Raw genomic sequence first — 23499 nt, 5'->3', positions numbered from 1 at the left:
TGCATAAGATATATTTAAACACAGGCAGGAATAATGCTCGTGGATAAAAATGTGACATGGAACACATAATGGCTGGGATGCATTTAACATGCTGACCTCCACTGATCTCAGACTTCGAACATGTGGTACCTTGCCCAAATCCTACAAAACTAGTCTGGCTGAGTGGTGTTTAAACCTTTTGAGTTGATGCACATTTTTTCAAGACAAAACGAAATTCAGACAGTGATTCAAATCCTGCTTCCAAAATAAGTCTGCCACTCATTAAACACCTCCTTGAAAAAGCTTGCAAACATGATCTAGCTATTGTCTACCAAGTTTGGGCAATTCATGATCAGTTAGTGTATCCGATTACCCATCTTTATTTTATTTTTCACCTTTTACAAAAGCAAAGGAAACCATCAGATGGTTCTCAGCAATTCAAACAGCTAACAACAGAAATCGTGCCAGATATAAATATTTACACCATGAAAAGTAAATGTTCCCAAAATTCCAAACTCCAGTGCATTTGAAAATTGGTTTGGATCAGGTACACTTTTCTGAGTTGAAAATATAAAAATATCACTTGTCAACAACAAAAAACACCAAAACAAAACATAACGTATGAGTGATTTTTTAACACCAGGCTATCTTCCAGCCCCCTTCTTTCCCAATACATTTTAAGCAGAAACTATCTTGCATTAGTTTTTCTTTCACATCAACATTTTCCTCTAAGATAGTCTGATGAAAAGCCAAAACTCTACATGTATTGTCTTAGTTTGCCACTTTCCCCACCTCACTCTGGCCTCTGCCTTCCTCTTCCGTCCTTATCTCCCCACCACTTCCTCTCTGGTTCTGGGCTTCAGCCTTGATCAAATTTCAAGTCATTTCTGGAAGTGAGGCACCAATCTGCTATCTGCTTTGGGCTTTTTTACTGCTTTTCCCTTGGCCTAGAATACAATTACTCCCTCCATACCCTCTCCAAGGGAGAAAGAATGACTTTTAAATAGTCAAAACTTGCCCTTTTTAAAATGGTGGTCAGTGAGCCTATCAGTGCTTATGACCTCACTTGAATGACTGACATTTATAGAGAGAGATGTATGGAGAACCTATGTCAGGCTCCTTTTAGGGTTTGTAAAAATGGAACTGCAAGTGGAACAATAATTAGGGTAGGTTCATTTTCTGTGGAATTAAAGCAATAAAGTACATGATCTACATAGGACTTTTCTACAAAAACATGTCTTGAGTCATACTTGAAAGAGCACAGAATACTATACGGCTAACTAGTCTCAATCATGAGCTATGTCTTTTAAAACCCACCTTGTGACTTGAGTCACAGCCACTAACAACTTTTAGATGGGTCACTAGATTTCAGGTTTGTTTATTTGGCTGTTTTTTTTGTGTGTGTGACAGTTATGTGGTAGGAAAAAACAGATTTCAAGGAAGGATTAGAAATGCAAAAAAATTACAAACTCCATGCTAAGTAAAGTGAACAGACTGCATAAATGGAATACACAACAGACCCCGAGGTACTCAAACCCTGGGGAATCAGCTGCCAGCAGCAACAAAAGTGGTGCACAAATGTACCCCCAGTTTCTTACACACAAATGATTTTCCATTCCTTTTGAGTTCACAACCGCTACATCACCTTCAAACACAATTTTCTACGTGTGTCTTTTCCACTGTCAGCAATCTATGAACACTAAAAGGTAGCCAAAGAGAAATGAACCAGCAAGAGAAATGCTAGATCCCAATGATGAGGAGACCCAACGGTCATTATTAAGGAGGAGCTCATCCTGGGGGCAGGAGAGGGAAGGAGGGACGCTGGTGTGAGAATCACAAAGCACAACTCGGCATTTCTGTGTCGGAGCTAGGATTCTTAGCCAGTAAGATGCCCCTAGGAAGATTAATTATTGATTTTCTTATAGATCATCTAAGGTGAATTTTGTTTGGTTATTTTTCCTTCCAGGATGATAAATGTCTGATTTTACTTTTGCTAAAAATGCCTCTTTCTCTTTGGTGAAGTTAAAAGAAGCCCCAGTAAAGAGGTTTCTGAGAGGAAGGATTTTCTCAGCATCATATGCAGGGGAGGCAACTCTGTTTTCTGACATCCATGGGGTATCAAGAGAAAGGCCCTCAGGCAGCCTCCAGGGGCTGAAGAGTAATTACAAGCAGGAGGGTTTGCCAAGCTAGGGAGAAAAAGTGCATTTAAACATAATTATATTTGTTGGCAGTAGGCCTGAGGTCTGTAATATTACTCCTAGGTGGAAAGATGAACTCATCACAGAGACTGATGTCTGGAAGACGGGCTTTCAGAATCCGCACCTCCCTCGTCCTCAGCTACGTGAGGGCAGGAACACGGAAACAACACGGCGGCGGCTGCTTACCTTCCTGCCCCCAGTGTTGATGCGAAGGGGCGTCAGAAAGGGGTCGAAGATCATATGGCTGGTTTCTATGTTGACTGGCGACTGTCGTTTCCCCACGGAGCAAAGATTCCAAGCTGAGTTCACCAATCCCCAGAAAGAAGGAACTAGAAGCAAGAAGAAACTGTAGAATCAGTCTGGGAGGAAGGTAAAAGGTACTGTTCATGAATGATTAAATTAAGGATCTTGAGATGAGTAGATTATCCTGGACTGACTGGGTGGGCCCGATATAATCCAAAGAATCTTTCTTAAGAGAGAGGTGTAGGAAGGTTGGAGATAGAGGGAAAGATTCAAGGAGGGAAAGAGGGGTCAGAGGCACAGAAGATAGGGAGCAAGGGGACCTGAGCCAGGGAATGCAGGTGGCCTCTAGAAGCTACAGGGGCAGATTCTGCCCCGCTAGAGCCTCCAGAAGGAACGCTGGCCCACTGACACTGGTTTTAACCCCACGGGACTCAGGTTGGACTGCTCACCTCCAGAGCTGTAAGATAATAAATTCACGTTTTTTTTTAAGCCGCTAAGTTGTGAGTATTTGTTGTAGTTGCAATAGGAAACAAATACAGATCCTTTGATCTTTAAAACTCTGTGAGACAATAACCGCTTTGACAACCAGGCCATCTCCAGTAACTTGGGGGCCTTCCCTGGAAAGCAGCTGCATGATAGATGTTGTTACAGCTGGTACATACTGCATTTCATCGACTCCCATGAAAATCATTAAAAAAATTATTCCAGCCACATAAATGGATTGCAAGACTGCTATTATGTGGCAATGTGGGTAGGCAGATGCTGCTCTTACTAATAAACGTCACACCCAAAAGTAGCCCCACAAAAACACCAACAGCAAAAACTTTATGTGAACATCTGCCTTTTGCTTTTATTGGGCCTGGCATTCTTTATGACAAACAGTTTCAGGGTTTTAAATTCCCACTTCACAATCGAGGGCCTGCAGGTCTGGTTCTAACTATCTGATCAGCCAATGGAGAAACAACTGACACACAGTCACCCCAGCTCACTGGCTCCATTCCTGAAGGAGGATCTAAGTTTATTCACGACTGAATTGCTGATTTTAAATCAGCCTAAATTAATAGTCTTTCAGAAATCGAAGCCCCCTTAGAGATCATCTGATCTAAATGTATATATGAAATTAAGGCCATAAAGGTAGAGGATAAAGTCCTCAATACAAGGCCACACAGTGAGGGACAGGCCAGGAAGGAGGGTAAGAACCAGTCCCCAGGACTCAACATCCCTTGTGCTATGACACGTCCACGGCTCTAAATCCCTTCCTCCCCAGCAGGCCCCATCCACAAGCAGATGGCTGTAGACTCAGGGAGCTTCAGAGGTAATGGTGTCCATGGCCTCTGTAGGACTTTGGCAACCATTTCTCTTTCAGTCCATCAAGAGTAACACCAGTGCCTATATTCCAGTTAAAATAAATTTCAGGTGTAAAGGTTCAAATCAAACTGCTTGAAAGGTCAACCATCCCAAATAAAGTTAGGATTTTTGAAAAGCCATCAAAAGAACTATGACTGAAGAGGGAAAAGGCTTCAATTCAGGCAAGAGAGAATGAGTCTGGGTGTCACATGCAGGGCTCTCAGGTGGCCAGATGGGGACGGCTGCTCCTGAAGAGCTGCTCCAGGGGTCATGTCGTGGGGCCAGCTGGAGTGGGCATGGTTCTGGCCCGGATGACAGAAGTCAATATTCTTAGAGTCACTGTTAAGTGTTGGGGCAATAATTAAGGTGTCAAGGCTAGTCCAGGAACCTCAGGTGCTAAATGTACCAGGAATAGGTTTCAACTGGTAAAATCAAGTGCCAGGGAAGTGCTTTAGGAGGAAGGCTATGAAAACAGGAGGGTATGGGGTGTCCACCCTTACTGGGGTACGGGAATGTGCCAGGAGGCTTCCTCAAGGGCAAGGCTAGATACATGAACTTAGGCTTCAAGATTTAGAGTAAGAAACACTCCCTGTGCATTTGTGCAGAACTCTCAGTTACTCCAGGATTCTGACACCTACCTGTCCTCCTCATGATTGATCCTTCAGGTTTATAAACACCCCAACCCACAGCCCTGGGAGAAAAGGTGGGACTGTAGAATGTTACAATGCTGCTTCTATTTCCAAATTTAGAGAATCACTTCGGAAATACCTTTCTCTTCGTTTCCCTGGCTGTCCCAATAAATCAGATTTTTAAACTTTCTGTCATTGTTAGAACCATCAGTTCTTAATGGCTTATTAGCTAATGGTATGTGTTTTTCTAGCTTGACTGATACAATCATTGTTGAGAAAAAGATTAATGTAAATAAAGTGAAATTAAGTGAGATTTGCTCTAACTAATTAACAGACAAGTGGTCTGAAAATGTTTGAATGGCACCACCCTTGGAATCCTCTTGGCACAATCTTCTAATTTACATATAAACTAGAACACACAACAGCCCTGGCTATTTTTTGCAAATTAATTTTCACAGAGCCTGAACAATGGAACTTCACTGCCGTATCACAGCAATGTGCTGTCTTGCCAACCCATTTTCCCATGGCAATGCCATCACTGTTACCGTCACCCTCAAATCCCAAGCAGTCTTTTGGCTCTGTGTCCAGTGAGCTATGAAAGACGCTTGCTTAGTGACTGTGATTTCAGCTGCTTAAAACGTGAGCTTTGGAAAACCCACAGCACAGCCTCTCAGCTGCTTGTCTAAAACCAGTGAAACTAAAACGCTCAAGGGTAGTGTATTAACACATCGTGGCAACACCCCCCGACAAAAGGAAGACATTTCTCACCAAAACAGGAGACCAAGCAACCAGAGGAATCAAGTCAGATATTGAGAGTTAAAATTTGCCTTGACGACATTTTACTCCTAGAGGAGACGCTCCGGAGTCAGTTGGAGCTCTTAGGCATCCCCCTTGGTCGTCTGTCCTGAGTTGTCGTTTGACTCAGCTGAATATGCAGAGGCCACACTGTTGTGGGCAGGGAGCTTAGCACTTGGAATTAATTTATCCAGCTTATATGAATTTGTTAAATCCTATGGGAACAAGACAAACACAATTGAATGATATCCTAGGATGTGCCAGGCATTCGGCTTGACACTGAGAATTCATGCAGCAAGCATTTACAGAGGACCTACTGTGTGCCATGCTGTCATCAGTGCTGGGTAGTCAGCAATGAATGAAACAGACATTGTTGGTACTCTCATGGATCTTGCAGACTCGTGGGGAATATGGGAGATGTTGTTAACTTCCAGTTTATATGTGTGTACCTATGCATTTAGAATTTCTGGTAAGCATGCTTTAGACACAATAAAGAAGGTAAAAAAATTATAGAATAAAGCATGCATGGGGAGATAACCTGGGTAGAATGGGATGATTTCTCTGTACATGACATCTAGCAGACTCTGGAAGACTAAGAGAAGTCACTCCTGAAGAGTGGCCAGGAGAAGGGTGTCCAAAGCAGGGGAGAGAACAGTAGAGAAGAGCCTGATATGGTCGAGAAACTGAGAAGAAGCCAGTTAACTTGAACCTGATGAACCAGATGAGGAGTGAGATGGGATGAGTTTGGCCATGTAGACCAGGGACAGATGTTTCAGGGCTCTGTAGACCACAGGAAGGAATTTACGTTTCACTCTAACGTATTAGAAAGCCACTGAGAGTTTTAGACAAGGGAGTACCATGATCTGATTTACGAATTAAAAGCATGTATCCGCCTTGGCTGGAAGAGAACCAAGGGTGAGCTTGATTATCCTTGGAGTGGTTCGAGGAAAGAATTGGCTCCCAATCAACAGTTTTAAATGAATTTAATCCTATTGCTTTGGATTTGTTTCAATTCTATCTCAAAGGCAGAACTAATTGAATGTTTTAAAAACTATTCTCTTCAACATATGTGCCTATGAAATAGCACTTTTCTAGGGTCCAGCTAGTGCTTTACAAGTTATCATTTGAAGCAGCGAATATGTTCATGAAGGGACTCTACGAAGGTAATCCTTTCTTGCTTTCAAGCAATAAACCAAGTCCCCAACTTTTAAGCCAAAGAAAAGCAAAATTAAAGTAGGGAAAATGATTACCAGCATGAAACATACCTTTGGTGAATTCAATCCTACAAATGAAGCCTTCTGCTTCCAAGTAGCAATCTCTACTTCAGGGTTATAAAGCATATAAATACATTTTAAATAAGAATTCATATCTTTCGCTTGCTCTTTTCCTCACCAATGCTGATTTACTGTCCCTGTCCCTATTCTCAACTGTAATAAATCTCTACTTTGAGCCATTATTAATAAGCATGTTTAAAATACCCACTGCTGCAGACTTCTGGCCTCTTTCTCATTTCAGATTTACTTCACAGGGAGAATTGGCTTTGAATAACTCCTTTGCTGCTGGTTTCTTCTTCCATTGCTGGGACTCTGATTCATATTACAGGGAGAGCCTCTAATTAGGGCTTCCCATTCTCTCACTTGGGGACCTTGAGGGGTTGCAAATACCCTATTCAACACATAATCATGAATTTGTGTATTCATATAAAAAATTAATGGGACATCTCCAGTGAGCCAAATTTAAAAAATGCCCCCACTCTTAAGGGCATCCTCTATGGCGGGAAGATAGACAAGCTAACGAATAATTATAATAAAACATGCTAAGTGTTATAATTAAGGTGTGAGCCCATTAAAGCTTAACTGCAGAGAGGAAACTGACCCTGACCCTTCTCTCAAGTGCTAGGATAAGCCTTCCTAACAGAGGAGATGTTTGAGTTCAGCATGAAAATATGAATAAAGACTGCAAGCCATCAAAGTCTTAAAACTAGTTAAAAGAATAACGTTTTTTCCTCACATGGAGACATTCCATTCCTAGCAAGGGAGAAGGAATACCATTGAAATTTGAATAACTACCATGCATGGAGAATTTAAGCCACTGGATCTTCTGACTTCTCTAATTGGAGAGTTATTACTGTACAGGAGAAAGATCATAAGCTACTGTGTATTCACATGGAATATTGAACAGGTGGCTAAACTTGTGTAGACTTAATTTCTCCATCTGTAAAATGGATATGATGTTCATTCCACAGAGTTTTTTGGGAGATTAAGTAAGACTATGTTTATAAAAGGTGTAGCCAATGCTGTCTCTATATTAAGTACTCAGTAAATGTTGGAGGAGTCAAGTGAGGGGAGGCTGGCGAATGGTGTGGCCACCGATTGTACCAGGGTAGCATTTCAGAGATGAAAAGGGTAAAGGATGCAGGCAGGAGGAGGGGAGGAGAGTCAGCTTTCAGGTGTCCACACAACACAACCTGCATTCAGAGCAGGGAACAGTCTAGATCACAGAACTGGTCACCTAACTTCATCCTTGTAGTGACCCATGTGCAATATTCTTGGATCCATAACTCTCAATGTCTAGTGATGGGGGAGTGAGCAGTGACATGGTTCCTTCACAGAGGTGTAACTCCAAAAAATATCATTTTAATTTAGCTTTTGGAAGTTGCTGGATTATTTGTGCAGCAGCTTATCCTCCTGTTTGTGTGTGGTTCCAATGTGGTGACTGGCTTGCATCCCTGGAGACGTATCAATTGAGGGTGAAGAGCATGGGAGGAAGGGGGAGCTTCCGTTTGCTGATCACCCATCATAATAAGCTCTGTGCTATGGGCTTGACATATCCTATCTTGCTTAATCCTCCCCAATTCTGTGAGATGATATTATCATTATTTTATAGATGAGAAAATAAGTTTTAAAGAGGTTATGTGACTTTCCAAGATCACTTAGCCAGTAAGCAAAGGGATTAGAATTTGAGAAGAGTTCCTTCCTTTAAAAGAACCAGACACACAGACAAATGAAACAACATATGTGTGATAACAGGTAAACAGTGTACAAGTGTATAAAGCAAGAGGTAATCATCTCACTCTTCTTCCAGTGACACCCCTGAGACAACAGGCATGAACAGTTTATGGGCATTATCAACATCTCACACTAAACTCATACAAACACAGCCAATACACATACATCTATTTAGAGAGGCTCTATTTATAAAAATATTTTTTGTTTCATATAACAAAAAGCCATGACTGTCCTCCATGTCAGTCCTTCATACAGCTATTCATTCATGTGTAAAGCAACAGAGCTTCCATAGTATGAAGCTTCCATAAAACTGCAAACTTACAAAGCTACTTTACTTTCCTCAACCATTCCCTAAATGAAAGATTTTAGGGTTATTTGCGTCTTATTTTACCATGAAAATCATTGCTGCAGTAAATAGCCTCCAACATACACTTTTTGCACTAGTGCTCTTATTTCAGTAGGAAATATTCCTAAAGTACTCTTGGTCAGTCAAGGTATTCACATGATTTTAATAGATGCTGCCAGGTTACTTTAAACTATACTAGCAGTGTCTATGAATATTTATGCTATCAGCTGTGTATGTCCATTTCCCCATAATCTCCATAGCATTGGATGTTATTTATTTGTTTATTTATTTATGGCAATTTACCAGGAAAAATGGGACTTCACTGCGTTCATTTGCATTTCCTAACTGCTCAGGTTGGAGGTTGAATATCTTTTCATATGATCATTAGCTATTTGCATTTCTTTTCTGACCACACTCTCTACGCGTTTTTCTCTAGGTTATTTTGTGTTTTTTCAAATAAAATTTGTCATTTGAATTGTAGAAACAGTAACCTTTTATCATGTGCTATAAATATTTTCTTCTAGCCTATTATCTAGCTTTAACCTCATTTTTGGTATTTTGCTATACAGGGATTTTAAATTTTATATGGTTGGATTTATTAATCTTTTTCTTTATAATGTTTCTGTAGTTTCTCTATTATTTAAGACTGTATCTCTACCTACAGATTATATTTTCCTAAAAGTCTAAAAAGCATTTTTATTACTATAATCTTTATAATTTGACTTTTAAAATCTATCAGAGATTAATTTGTATATGCTATGACACAGGAGTCTAAGATTTTTTCTCAGAGAGAAAGTGAATAATGCCAGCATTATTTATTAAATAAACCATCTTTTCCCACCAAATTGAATGTTACTTTTATCACACACTAAGTTTCCATACACATTCAATTTGCTTATGGTTTTTCTAGATTGTTCCTCCTATTCATATAAACCTGTGCAATAATGTTTTGAGGACAGTACCATTTATGGTAATTTATAAGATCAAGCCTCTTGATCAAAAAGCCCACTCTTTCCTTGCTACCTCTATGGGCCCATGAACGCCTGAGCTCTAGGGAAACCTGCCAGGATTCGTGGCTCCAGAAACTTAACACAGATGTGTATTCTTGGGGACATCCGATCATTAGAGGTTTTCTGGCCCATTTTCCTATCTCCAGGTAGTTATTTATGTACTTGAACCAAACTTGATCGAGAGGACAGTGCTTGCCCCTTTCCCCCAAAAGCTCTGAAAGTATAAAAAGCATACTCAGAGAAGCAACCAAGTTGAATCTTTGGAAGATAGAGCAGCATGATGGAACTAGCATGGAATTTAGGGCAAGTAGAATCAGGTTCTCAGTCTCCCAATAACAGTCACATTTACTGAGTGTTTACCACAGGGTGACCATCATCCTAGGCATTCTCCATTCATTAGCTCATTCAATCATCTAGGAGCTAGACCTTGTTAGTATCCTGATTCTTACTGGATCTCATAGGAATCTGAGGCAAAGAGATGTTACATAACTTTCCAAAGATTTAAACCAACCAGAAGAAACTGGCAAGTGGTGAACTCGGGTTTCAAGACTCAGGCTGTCTGGCCCAGATCCTTGATTTTAACTCCTGTATTGCAGTTCCTTCCTGTCCCGGGACACTGATTTGAGTCAGACACATTATCTCTTGAGCTTTAGTCTCCTCATTTTAAAATCAGGATCATAAGAAGATGTACTTCGTTGGATACTTGTGCCCATCTAAGTGACAGTGAAAATTAAAATGACAAAAATAGTAACAATCATCACAGCCAGTTCTGTTTATTGACTGAGTCATGGATTATATGCCACTGGTGGCAGACTGGATTATTTCCACTGGTGGAAAGAGGCTTGCTTTGTGTCTAATTATTCATATTGTAGTCCTCAAAGATGGGAATTATTTGTCCCATTTTATAGATGAGGAACTGAAGTTCAGAATGTTGGGTAACTTAGTTGAGGACATTGAGCTAATACATAACTGAGCTGGTGATTCAAACCCAGGTCTGACTGCCCCCTCATCCTGCACTCATCCATTCCTCATATCCAGCATGCAACTGGGCTGAACTAAGCTGCCAACATTATTTCCTTCTCAATATTTTGCTTTCTTAGAATTCATTTGCCAGTGAGTCAGGATAACTCATTCTTAAGAACCCATGGGAAGGCATAAAACACAGTCTGGTTTACGGAGGCATTAAGCCCTATGTGTCTACCTTAGGTTTAAGATAAAGCCTAACAGTGGTGTTAAGCACTATCAGATCCCATTTGGGTGGAAATTTTTCTTGCCTCATGTAATTACTGGTGCTTCAGATAAAATCTGAAATTAGTTTATTGAAGCTGGTAATTGAAGCCACAAAGAGAAGAATATCTCAATGCATGTCAATAAACCAGCCTTTTAATTATTTCCACCTACTCAACTTCAAAGAAAATGACCTAATAGCTCTGGATAACCACACAACCTACTAGAAGCTTATATAAAAGCTGCATCCTCTTGGCTTCAAGAAGCACATATCAATAATGATGAAATGAGCTGGGGCATGAGAATCAAACATCAAGTAAAAGGCACATAGCCACGGAAAGTAGCTGATCTTCTTAAGCCCTTGGGAATTCTGAAAAATTCGTTAACACAGTTATCAGGCAATGATTTCCCACAAATTCAAAGATCTGAAATACTTTTAAAATCCTGCAAAGTACCTGGATATCTTGGAACACACTGTCCTTTATCTATCTGAGTATGAAAACGCCTCTTTCTACCACCCTTTCCCTAACTTTCACTTCCTGTGCATGGGTTCACAAAACTATCCCCCTACACAAATGTCCAAAGTAGGCAAATGATGACAGCCCTGCTACCTAGATGTGTGTGGAGATCAGCTGAGCCCAGCCTCGCAGCCGTGGATATCTCAGCCTTTTGCAGCGTCTCACCATGCTCACATTTTGTGTCATCCTACAGAAACCTCCAGCTGTTTCAGCCTGCCTTGAGGCTGACATGTATTTAGGACATTTTCTTTATCATTTGCAAAAATAACAGAGTTCAGTTATCTTCATGATGTATCAGGAGAAATAATCTTCTTGCCACCATGGAGTCTTGAGGTCCAAACATAACAAAATCAGTTAGTAGACAGGGAACAAAAACACACAAATGATCTGCTTGTCTTTTCCTGATTTTGTGCTGGGATGGGTTGTCCAGTAATTCTGCAATATATCTTCTGTTGGGAGGCTGGATTTTGTTTCTGTGATATAGTGACTTCACCAACACATTTAAGTTCTTTTAATTTTCCTATTGGACTTTTGCTTCAACATGCTTCTTATCAGCAGGCAAGAAAATAAGCATACAGCCCAATGATTGCAGATCTCCACTACCCCAAAATCTTATCAATGATCAAATCTGGGTGAGTTCTTTGCTTTGAAATGCCCGTGGTCCAACCTAGGTTCCTCTAGCTTAGCCCATGTTCTCACTGCCATGTACCTTAGTTTTTACAACAACTCCTTAGATAAATTCCATAGTTTCAAGGTCAATTCCACATCATCAATGTATGTGAGCTGGGGAGACAAGGATGAGTGAGGACTGGAAGTTGGGCTAGACCTGTGGTCCACAAGAGAATGCAGTGCACAGCAAGGGTCAGCATTCGGATACTCTAGACCTGTGTTTCTTTGTAGCCCTGGGACTTTGATTTGTTGCCACCATTATACCTCCAGTTCTCATTCCAATGCTAGGCACAGAGTCGGCACTCAATAACTATTTACCAAATGGGTAGATAGACAAATGGATGGATGGATAAGAGAGAACAGAATCATGCTGTCTGTTTTGCATACCACTTTCCTCCTCCATGCTTGACATATTACAATCTTTCAATACAATGTGTGAATGGATAGATATACATCATTCCTTTCACTTCCATATTCCCAACAACACAGTGTGCATGCTACAACTTCCGAGCTTCTTTCCACCCCCAGCTTTACAGAGGTATGATTGACAAACAAAAATTACATATATTCATATTTTATGAGGCAATCTCTTAAGGTATACAATGTGATGATTTAACATATATATATTATATGCCAAGTTAATTAACACACTACATAGTTAGCTTTTGTGTGTATGTGTATTTGTGTGTGTGTGTGTGTGGTGAGAACACTTAGGATCTACTGTATTAGTAAATATCAAGTATATAATACAGCATAATTAACTATAATCACCAGGCTGTACACTAGATCCCCAGAAATTGATCTTATCACTTTAAGTGTCCCTTTGACTTACATGTCCCCATTCCTCCACCTTCCAGCCCCTGGCAGCCACCATTCTACTGTCAAGTTCTGAGTTTGAATTTTTAAATTCCACATTTTTATTCTTTTCCCTCTTGATCCTCCCCTAGGTAAATCCTTCATATTCACACTGGAATTTCTAATTTAAATCCCAATTGCTCCATTAAATCATCAAGTCATCACTCTGGATTTCTAGAGAAGCTGATGTGATGCCAGACCATTTTGTACTGAATTATGTGGGTCTATATTGTTCATCGTTTGCTAAATGCATCAGCATCATTTCCTAAGTAGAAGCAAGCACCTCTAGACCAGGAACTGGAACACAGCACAGAACCTGATTACAGGGCCTAGGCTTATAAAAGATGATTCATGAAGTGATCTCACTGTGTTTAAGTCTCTTTAAGGGGCTTTTAAAGAGAAGCATTTGTATATGAAGAGGTAATGGCAGCAAAATGGATGTAGTGATACCGCGACACTCCTTTCCACCCAGTGCCCAAACATGCCAGCCCCAGGAAGCTCCTTGCCGTCAGTTAACTGCCCTGCTGCAGTGGCTCCACCGTGGGTTCCCTGCGGAGAGCACATTCTCATCTCCCAAGACACAGGTCAACAGACCCCTCTAAGAAGCATCCCCCCGACCACTTCCTCTGCTCTCCACTCCTTCTGATGGAGGCACATGTCCCACCCCTGTGCAGCGTGGCCCCTGCCTCTATCCCCATACTGTGGACATGCCTATCTCTCTACCTACAACGGACATTTCTTGAAAATAACTTCTGTCTCTAACTCATCATTGTTAACCACAGTGCCCAGTAAATTCATGGACAGTGTTGTACGAATAAAAAAGGGACAAATAGGTAAGACTTGATACACCCTAGAGGACAAGAGACAAAGGGTGAGGAGTGGGGGTACTGTCATTTTACTGAGCATCTGCCTTGTGACAGGCCTAGGCATTTACTCAGGATGTCTACTTAATGTCCCCCAATGAAGTGGGAGATAAGGCCCAATCCCAGGGAAAGGTCTTAGTTGTTCAGGTTGTCAAATATGAATACCAGACACAGTGGAGATTTGACCACATTCTTTTTAAGACAAAAAATCCAAAGTTGGGTTACTAAATGAAATAAATGAAAAAACAATGACTGTAAAATCAGAAGAAGCAAGTGGATGAGTGAGGAGATTTGCAGTGGGCAGTAGAAAGAGAAATAAAGAAATTTCATGAATTGGACAGTAAGGAGACAAATAAACACTTTACTCATTTCTAAGTCCATGAGCATTGTATGTTCTAAGCTTTCAAAAGTATAGCCCTGCAGACATTTGATCCATCTTTGTACTAATCATGAAAGGCAGATGGAAGTCTGCATCAAATGATCACATTGGAAAAAGAAGTAAAATGGTACTATCACAAGCGACTCTGACATTGGTAAAACATGGCTTTCTTTAGAAAATAAAAAAATGGCTACCCTGCTGGTAGGTACCTTTCCATTTTTAAAGCATTTCTCACTTCCACACAGCACTGTACAAAGATTATAAGATAAATGAATGAAAAAGTGCTTTATAAATTGTTACATGTTTTAATTTCTTAATTATTGATGTTTACATTGCAATATGCTTACAAATGAGCAACACCCTCCTGGTCAGTTAGGTCTCTGCATTTCAGTACAACTTTGTTCTCCTGGCAGGACAACTCAAGTTTAGAACTTTGTTGTAAAGCTTGCTTCAACTGTAGAATGGATGTTGGCCTTTTCCTTTATTGTTGTTAAGAAAAAAGTGAGGCGCTTAACAAACTATATTCTACTTTGCAGCCTCCCCAGGAGATCTATGGCCATACAGCAAAAGAAATTCATGCTGATCTAAGTTCTCCTTTAGAGACTAATCTAATTTACAAGACTCTTAAATCGTGCCTTGGACATTAAAGTCCATCTTTTTGCAACAGCAAGAATCTGAAGTTTCCTCACTATAGTTAGCTGCTTCCTGGTCTTCATGGAGAAGAACCAGAAGTGCCCCAAGAAAACTCTAGTTCATGGTAACAAGAGATTAAAAGAACAGTTGTGTTTTAAAGGCCCAGTGTCTGGGAGAGTCAGCGTGGACTGCTTAGAAGTGTGATCAACAGTGAATATATCCTTCAAAGTTTCCTCTGAAAGCAGCCTGAGCCTCAGCTCCCAGGAGGCTGCCCCGTCTTGCCTTTCTGTCTTTGTTGATGCATAGGGAAATCAGAAAAATCAGCAAAACCTCCCTTTTGCAACACGTTAAGGTTTATGAAATACGTCCAAAAAAAATTCCACTACTCTCTGAGGCAGCAGCTCATGATTTCATCAACAATTTGGCAATTCAGGAGAAAAAACCTTGTAAAAAGTCTAGGTCACCAGACATGAGAATATACACCCTCTTCTCTCAGGAGGAGGCAACTCTTTATATTTCTCTTTGATCTTCTGGAAAGTAGGGAGCAGAACCCAAATCCAGAAGAAATCAGAGGTGATTGATTACTTATTGTATAAACATACACCAATGGAGCCTTAGTTTAAAGATGAAGCATTAATTTTGGGGCATTGCAAGAAGCTATGAGCATAGGAGACACTAAGTTAATATTGGTTCAGTAAAGAAATAGGGAGTACATCAATGTTTGGAAAAAAAGGGAAATAGGGAAAGATGGGTAAAGGGTCAAAGGTCTTTACAGGATGCTAAAATGGGGAGTTGGCCTAATGCTGTGGTTGAATAATTAACCATTAGGAAGTGCGAACTCTATTCTCGGCCCTGTTCTAAGTATTTACATAGGCATTAACTCATTTGATCCTAACAACAGTCCTTCACGTGAATGCAACTACTGTCCCCATTTAACAGGTGAGGAAACTAAGGCAGAGGGAGATTAAGTTTTGCAGATAGTAAGTAGCTGGGCAGGATTCAAAGCCAGACAATCTGGTTCTGGAATGTGCACACCTTAAACACCATGTGATCTTATTCACCTTAATTCTTGATCTTCCAGGATACACCATCAAATGGGGAGCTTGTCAAAAGAGCTGATTAGGGAGTCCATACCAGAGATTCTGATTAAATAAATTTACTGTGCGATCCTGGGATTTGTATTCTTAATAAGCAGCCCAGAAACCCTGCTTCCAATGCAGGTTGCTTATAGACTGTGATAATTGGAGAAAACATGATAAAATTAGCATATACTTGGAGCGAGAAGGTCTCCCAGATTAACAAGGTCAGCAATGTGACCCGATCAATGACAGATCTAAGGAGATAGACCTCAACTAATAGGTTGATGAGAATGAAACAAACAAACAAACATCCAGATTTTGCTCCCTGCCCTGCCACATGACAGAGGCACAGAAGGGTGTTCTTGCTGAGGGTGGTAATATTTCACCAGGACTCACCATAGCCCTTAATTTTCTTGATTTTCTCTACCTTCTTTTGTTCTACTTCCTTGTCCATCAAACCCTCAGATAAACGTTCCCAAGTGTTCTAATCTCAAGAAAGAAAAAAGTTGTTTCAGATGGTAGACAGGAATATCTCCTGAAGGTTGGAGCAAGGGAGGATTTCCCAGGTTCCCCATTAAAGTAAGTCGTGTTGGCTTATCCCTCATCTTGTCCTATTTTAGTGACCGCCAATCAGCCCCAAGGGCCTGGTCATCGGTGAATATACCAAGAATGTCCTGTTCCTGGGTTTGAGAACCTGTGCCTTGGACACGGGGCCTTTGAGGTTCTGGCCAGCACGTGGTTTCCATCAGGCCTTGCCAGCAGCCAGAGCACAACCCTGAACGGGGGCTGCCTTTCTGTCCCCGCAACCTCACTAGAAGAGTCGGCCCTCATCGTACCTTTCAAAACTGTAAACTTCATTTAAAATCCAAAAACGATTTGTACATAAAGATGTTCACCAGAACATAATTTATTATAATGAAGCACGGAAAACAATCTAAACGTGCAGCAACAACAGGGGAATGGTTTAGTAAATTAGGTACATCCACATAAAAAACACTTGTGCAGTCATTAACATAAATTTTAACTATAAAGACAATTTTTATAAAGAACATGGCTTCAAATATATAAAACGATGGGCACTAGAGGGGAAAAATAACCAAAATGTGCATAAAACTTCCTTTGGATAGTGGAATTATAGTGAATTATTTCCCAAGCTTCCTACAAGGAGCAGGTAGTACTTTCACAATTAAAATGTAAAATTAAGACTGCTTATTTGGGCCAAACTTTAATCCTCCGAAGATTTATGTTCTGTTCAACTGAGATTAATTTGCTTATTGCATCTGCTTCCAGTGTGGGAATAATAAAGACTGTCTGACTCCATGTACCCGCTCTCTGAATTTCTGGGCTGACTGGGATGATCTGGGCACCCCCAGGCATACAATGCAGGTGAGAAGCCTTTCCCTTGTGAGAAAGGAGGGAAATGATGGTCATACTTAGCAACTGGCAAACAGCAGACATGAGAAACTTCAACATACTGAGCAGGAATTCTTTCCTTTCATCCCTGCCCTTGGAGAGGAGAAGTTAAAAGGGATTTAGTTAACTGGCTGGTTTTCATCCTAATTGGCTAAGAAATCTATTCGAATCTCAAGAAAAACCAAAGAGGAGGAAACAAATTACAGGAGGCTTCAATTGCTGATTTATGTTGAAAAGAGCTTGTATTTTGTGTCAGGGGGTCTGAGGTCCTGAGGCTCAGAGCATGAGCCCCCCAGAGAGTGGGGACTTCATCAGGCTTGGGGTGAGTGTTTCTGCTGGGACATTGCTGGCCTTCCTGTCTCTTTGAAGAAAACTTGAAACCCCCGGCACACATTGGATTTTGTCATCCGATACTGAATTCAGCTTCAGCAAATGTGGACACACTCTGGGGTGGGAACAGAAGATTCAGGATCCCAGCGCCTCATGGGAGGTCTAAGTTAAACCCATCTAAACTGAGTTTGCTCTTTCTCCATACTAATTAGTTCTGCCCTTTAACACACGGATTAGCAATCCCGCTTCCTGGGACTGTCATCAAGGATCAGAACCAAACCACTTAGTGGGGCTAGCCTTCTGCACAGTGGGAGGTAGGCTGAATTGATTTTCCACATATTTTCACCTGCCTTTCAAGTCTCCTTCCCTCCCTGTTCCCTTACCAGGTAGTCTGTGTTCCCTTTCAGACGGCCTCTCCTGCTCCTGAGAACAGGCATTAGATGACCACAATCATACAGTCTGAACTGCTCAGCACTTACTATCAGACACATGCGAACACGCTCTTAGGAGAGGTGGCTGAATGCTTCAAATTTATGTTAGATTAGAAATTCAGGCCACCTGCATCCAAACCACCCTAAAAAAATGGCAGGAAAAGTAAAAAAAACAAAACAAAAAACCCAAAAATAAAAAACAGATAAAGCAGAAGGGATAAGGAAGCAGCACACAGCACGGACAGCTACCAACGCTGACCTCACAGCCGGCTGACAGAAGGCCCGAGGCTGGAGCCACCTGCCAGCACAGCAAAGGACTCGCAGGACGGCAGGGAGAGGAACCTGGATTTGCAAAACATGAAGAATGAAGTCTCTTCCATGTTTTCCCAACTCTATGCCTTCTGTACATCTAAAACTCCTGTCTAACCTAAAACAAGCATCCTCTGAGAGATCTTGAAACATTCAGCTTCTCTCTGCTTCCCCACATGGGATTTAATTGCTTCATTGCCACTGAGACTCGGGGTCTCCTTTATGTAGCTTTCAACTCCCTCCACTGTCTGGAGGCAACCTGTCTTAGGGGCTTATCAGCCTCTGCTCTTCCTCAAGCCCCTCGGCCTCCAGAGCAACAAGAGCTCTGTCCCTCCCTGTGTGTCCTGGGCTCTCCTCTCTGCAGCACACCAGGCTCAGTGCCTGATACGCCGACATTAAAACCTTGCTCATTCTCCTAGTCTGGATGCAAGGGTGTCTTCCTTCGGGAATTTCCCTCAGTGCTTCCTCCGGCTGCATACACTGGTACTCTTCCCCCTCTAAAGTTCTGGGGTATCTAATGGCTCTCTTAGGCTGCTTCTTAGGATATCTCTTATAATAGTGGCAGAAACCATGTTTTTATGTCCTAATATTCTTTGTAGCTTGTAGTGCGGTAACGGGCTATCACCTGCTTGATGAATGAATACAGAATCCTGACTGCCACACCACATGGGTCTTTCTCTGATCCTGGCTGCTCCCTCCTGCGCTCACATGCATGCTTACACACTCACACATTTCTGTCAGTGAGAACAGTGTGGGTATCTTAATTGAAACATAAAAGATTGATAAGCAGATGGAAAAAAGGTAAGAAAAATAATGATGACACTTCCTTTCTCTTAAATAAGACAGATCTTTTTCCATTTGGCCTTTCGAATGTAATTATTTAGGAATATCTATAAGCAGAATCCACCTTGTTCTTCAGAGGTCTTTGGGCAGCTCTTAAAATACAAAATTTTGATTTTAGGATGCATCTTCACGTAGCAAAAAAATAAATCAAAGACTTTGCCTAGACTTTGTGAGCCACCTTTTCTGTGTGGTGGTAGAAGACTGGAAGCAGTGGCCCCAATTTCTGCAGATGCAGGAGGTGTCTGCAGAGTGGTAAATGGGGTGGGGGCAGCTCATTAAACCCCGTGAAGGTTCACCTACCTGAGGTCTGTAAACAGAGAATATGTTCTCAGTGGTGTAGACATGACCTTGTGGGTCTCTCTGCAGACTGTATTAGTACTGTGCAAATATTCCTATCAGTTGTAAAGGCACATTATACTCAGGGAAATTATTCTCCCAGCAAACAGACAGATGTTTAACTTCACTTAATATGACACTATAGTCTGAATTCTTAATGTGAGACAGAGGTCCTTTTTCAAGCTAGAGTAAAATTGCATATGCCATATTTTCACAATACAGCACTTTGTAGTGTAGATTAAGTCATTACTTCTTTCTGACTAAAAACTTTGTGCTTCTTTCAAGTCCCTCCCTGCAATGTAATTTGCAGGAGCCATGGTGTACCCAGCCAGCGCTGATACTCATGAGATGCAGGAGGTGTCTGTGACGATACCTACCAGCTTCTCTGAGAACTCTTAAACACTCCGGCTTGTAAATCCCTACACAGTAACAGTGTGGCTTATTTCCAACTGTAGGAGTCTGCTCCCAGAAGAAGACAAAATACGTTTTTTCCAAAGATACTAGAAAGGCTTAAGAATGTCAAAGAGAACAACAAGGTTGGTGGGGTTAGACTAGGCACACATACCTAGATTTATTTGGGGCAGTTTTGCACTCAGTGAACAGACCCATCGGTCTGCTAATGGTTATCAGGGATGACTGCCTTTCAGAACTTTAAGAAGGGGTCCATGAAACTGAGCTAGACCTGAATGTAGACACAGTGGAATTTCTTTCAATGCTGGGACTTAGTGCAGTACAACAGCCCATGTGAGGTTCTCGCAGCTTCCAATTTGTGCTTCTACATTCTGCCTGCAGTGCTGTCCCTGGGCCTCAACAGCCTCATGGGTGCTTTATCAGCTCACCTCTGCAGGCTCTGCCTGTAAGGATACCCTAGAGACCCTGGAAGGTGGGCATGAGGGACTTGCCCTGTCCTGCTTGCATCCTGTCTTGTCACATTGCCCAGGGATGAGGCTTCACCCTGGCAGCAGCATTTGGTTCCACTTTGCAGGTCTTCCCTCTATATTCCCAGAGCCAGCTCATCACACCCCCTTTGAGATACACCCAGTACCCTCCAGACTTCTGGGTTCCCAGTTGCAGGGACCTCCTACGAGCTCCAATGTCCTCGACAGCAGCCCTACTCTAAGTCCCCAGTTTGGTGCCTTCTCCCTTAACTTAAATTCTCATCCCCATCTCTTCTTATTCTCCCAGCCCTGGGGTGGTAGCTGATTACTTTTATTATGACTCCTGTGATCCACCAAGGTCCCTTTTTTTCCCTTTCCAAGCCTTTGATTTAACAATTATTTTATATTAAATTATCTCTGTTGAAATAATTACATGGTTTCAATTTTCTTGGCTGTGTCCTAATATAATTTATTCCTTAATGGAGTTACACAGATTTTTACTCTATTGGGGACATCATGTTTTTATTTTGGAAGGTGTATTCATGTGCTAAATGGCATGGATAATCTACATTTGTTAAAAAAAACATGATAGATCAGTATTACTGTTCTGAAAAATGTTCATGATATACTGAGTGATAAAAGCAAATGCTTTCACAAGCAGCAAGTGTTTGCTTTATAATTAGAAATAAAGGAAATGGTTAGGAAGTATAAAGTAACAGGATACTGTGATCTCTAAGACAGTACTTTGTTATCTCTGTTAAAATTACTCTTGAAGTATCTTTAACATATGTAATCAGGACAGTATGAGTTTTCTGGGCTACATTTAGCAGGGATCGCAATAACTGTAAGATGCAATTTTTTGATGCTTTTGCCACAATTTGAAACCCAAAACATTTATGTGATATGCATAATTCAAAGGCATACATGCTACTGCATCCAAAATTTAACTTTTTAGCTAAATATAGCAAAAACCAACTCAACGTTAAAGTCCACAGCTGGGAAGATGAATTAGCAAACCCTTAAATTACTGCCTCATTTACACTTTCATTTTCAAGCCCATTCATGAATTAATTTTATATCTGTACCTCTCCTCCTTCCATCAAGCTGTAAGCACCTGTCAGAAAATGAGAGTGTTTGAAATGTATGTTTGAAATTTCTGTATCTTGATTCCTTTCTCAAAATTTCAACAGAGAACTGTATGGGTGAGACACTCGGCTAACGCAACCTAATGTGGCCAAGAACCTAAATCCTGGGAATGTTCGGTTAGTGTGTAAGTCAAAATAGAACTCTTATCAAGACAGGACCTTCCACACATGATACAGCAGGAGGGGGAGCATGACGTAGGGATGAAAGCACAGACCAGAACTTCACAATACCTGAGCTCAAGGCCACGTCCATTGTCTGACACTGGGCTCATCTCAGTCTGTGAAAATGGGCATTGGACTAGTAGAACTTTGTTGTCCTTATGCCATTAAACGAGGATCATTTTACCAGCAACATCTGAAAGCAACTCGGTCTAAGGCAGCGTAGCCAAAATGTTGGATAGCATAGCCCTATTGGTGGAAAAAAAGGGCAACCTTCATGTATAAATATGTATTCATAAATGAGATTTGTAGACTGTTGTAGTAATTCTTACTAACTAAGATTGGGTACGTTCTAAGAGAGTGATTATCAGCCAGCATCTTTTTGCATTCGGTTGCAGCCATACCGACCTGCTTACTGACCCTTGACCCTGCCAAGGATGTTCCTACCTTACATCCTTGCCTCTGATGCCTCTCACTCAGCTGGCCACTTGGTTCACATCCTTAACAAACATCTTTGCTCAAAGGTCACTTTCTCAGAGGGCTCCATTAAAATTTAAACTCCTTCCCTGCCTTGCCCCTTGCCCCATCCTCATTTCTCTGCAGAGCTCTTGTGCTGGGTGCTCCCCATTTACCCTGGAGATACCTCTCCCCTCTTCTCCACCCTTTTCTGTGCCCTAGGAGGCTGTCCCGTGTGGATTACATCAACTGGGCTCTTCTGCACTCTCACTTCCAACTGAGTTTGGCCAATGGGAGGCCCCAGTAGGGACTGGAGGGCAGCAGCAGAGAGAGGCCTGGGCCTTTATTCCCTCAGCAACCATCCTGGCAGGGCCCCGGGTTGGCGTTGACTGCTTTCCTCTCCCAAGGCCACACCTCCTACTGGAGTTCCTTCTCCTGCATTCCTCCTCCGTTGGTCTTACTACTGCCGGGCCCTCACTTAGTAGCTCTTCATTAAACTCTCCTCATTTACTCAGTCCGAGTGTGCCAACTGTGTCTTTCGAGGATCCTATCAGTATTCATGTTGACACTGTTTCCTCTCACTAAAATGTAAATTCCCGAGGGCAGAGATTTTTCATCTTTTGTTGTTGTTTGCTGCTACATCCTCAGTTCCCAGCACATAGTAGACACTCAAGTAGTTGCCAAATAAATAGAAGAAGCATATTTTCCTCCTGGATCCCTATGTGTTGTCTTGAACATTCCATTTGGGAAATCACTAGCTTAAGGTATGAATACATATTATTCTTTGTCTGATATTACTAACGCCTGGACTAATGTAACCTAATTACCATTTACTACGGAGCTCTGATCATTTTATTTATTTATTTATTACTTATTTATTTTTTATTTTTTATTTTGGTATCATTAATCTACAATTACATGAAGAACATTATGTTTCCTAGGCACCCCCCTTCACCAAGTCCCCCCAACATACCCCTTCACAGTCACTGTCCATTTGCGTAGTAAGATGTCGTAAAATCACTACTTGTCTTCTCTGTGTTGCACAGCCCTCCCTGTACCCCCAACGCACTATACATGCTAATCGTAATGCCCTTTTTCTTTTTCCCTGCCCTTATGCCTCCCTTCCCTCCTATCCTCCCCAGTCCCTTTCCCTTTGGTAACTATTAGTACATTCTTGGGTTCTGTGATTTGCTGCTGTTTTGTTCCTTCAGTTTTCCTTTGTTCTTATACTCCACAGATGAGGGAAATCATTTGGTACTTGTCTTTTTCCGCCTGGCTTATTTCACTGAGCATAATACCCTCTAGCTCCATCCATATTGTTGTGAATGGTAGGATCTGTTTTTTTCTTATGGCTGAGTAATATTTCATTGTGTATATTTACCACATCTTCTTTATCCATTCATCTACTGATGGACATTTGG

General features: G+C 41.4%; 1 protein-coding gene across 1 annotated transcript in view; it reads right to left on the bottom strand.

Moving 5' to 3' along the window:
• Positions 1 to 23499, bottom strand: part of CA10 (carbonic anhydrase 10) — a 462952-nt gene that overhangs the window by 268176 nt on the left and 171277 nt on the right. The window contains exon 3 of the mRNA XM_036999163.2: positions 2364 to 2506. Within this exon, the coding sequence (XP_036855058.1) occupies positions 2364 to 2506 (143 nt within the window). The remainder of the gene's footprint in view (positions 1 to 2363; positions 2507 to 23499) is intronic.

The sequence above is a fragment of the Manis javanica genome, chromosome 4 (genome assembly GCF_040802235.1).
Source record: "Manis javanica isolate MJ-LG chromosome 4, MJ_LKY, whole genome shotgun sequence".
NCBI classification, from domain to species: Eukaryota; Metazoa; Chordata; class Mammalia; order Pholidota; family Manidae; genus Manis; species Manis javanica.
Note: the sequence above shows the minus strand (reverse complement) of the source record. Positions and strands in the feature narration are given on the sequence as shown.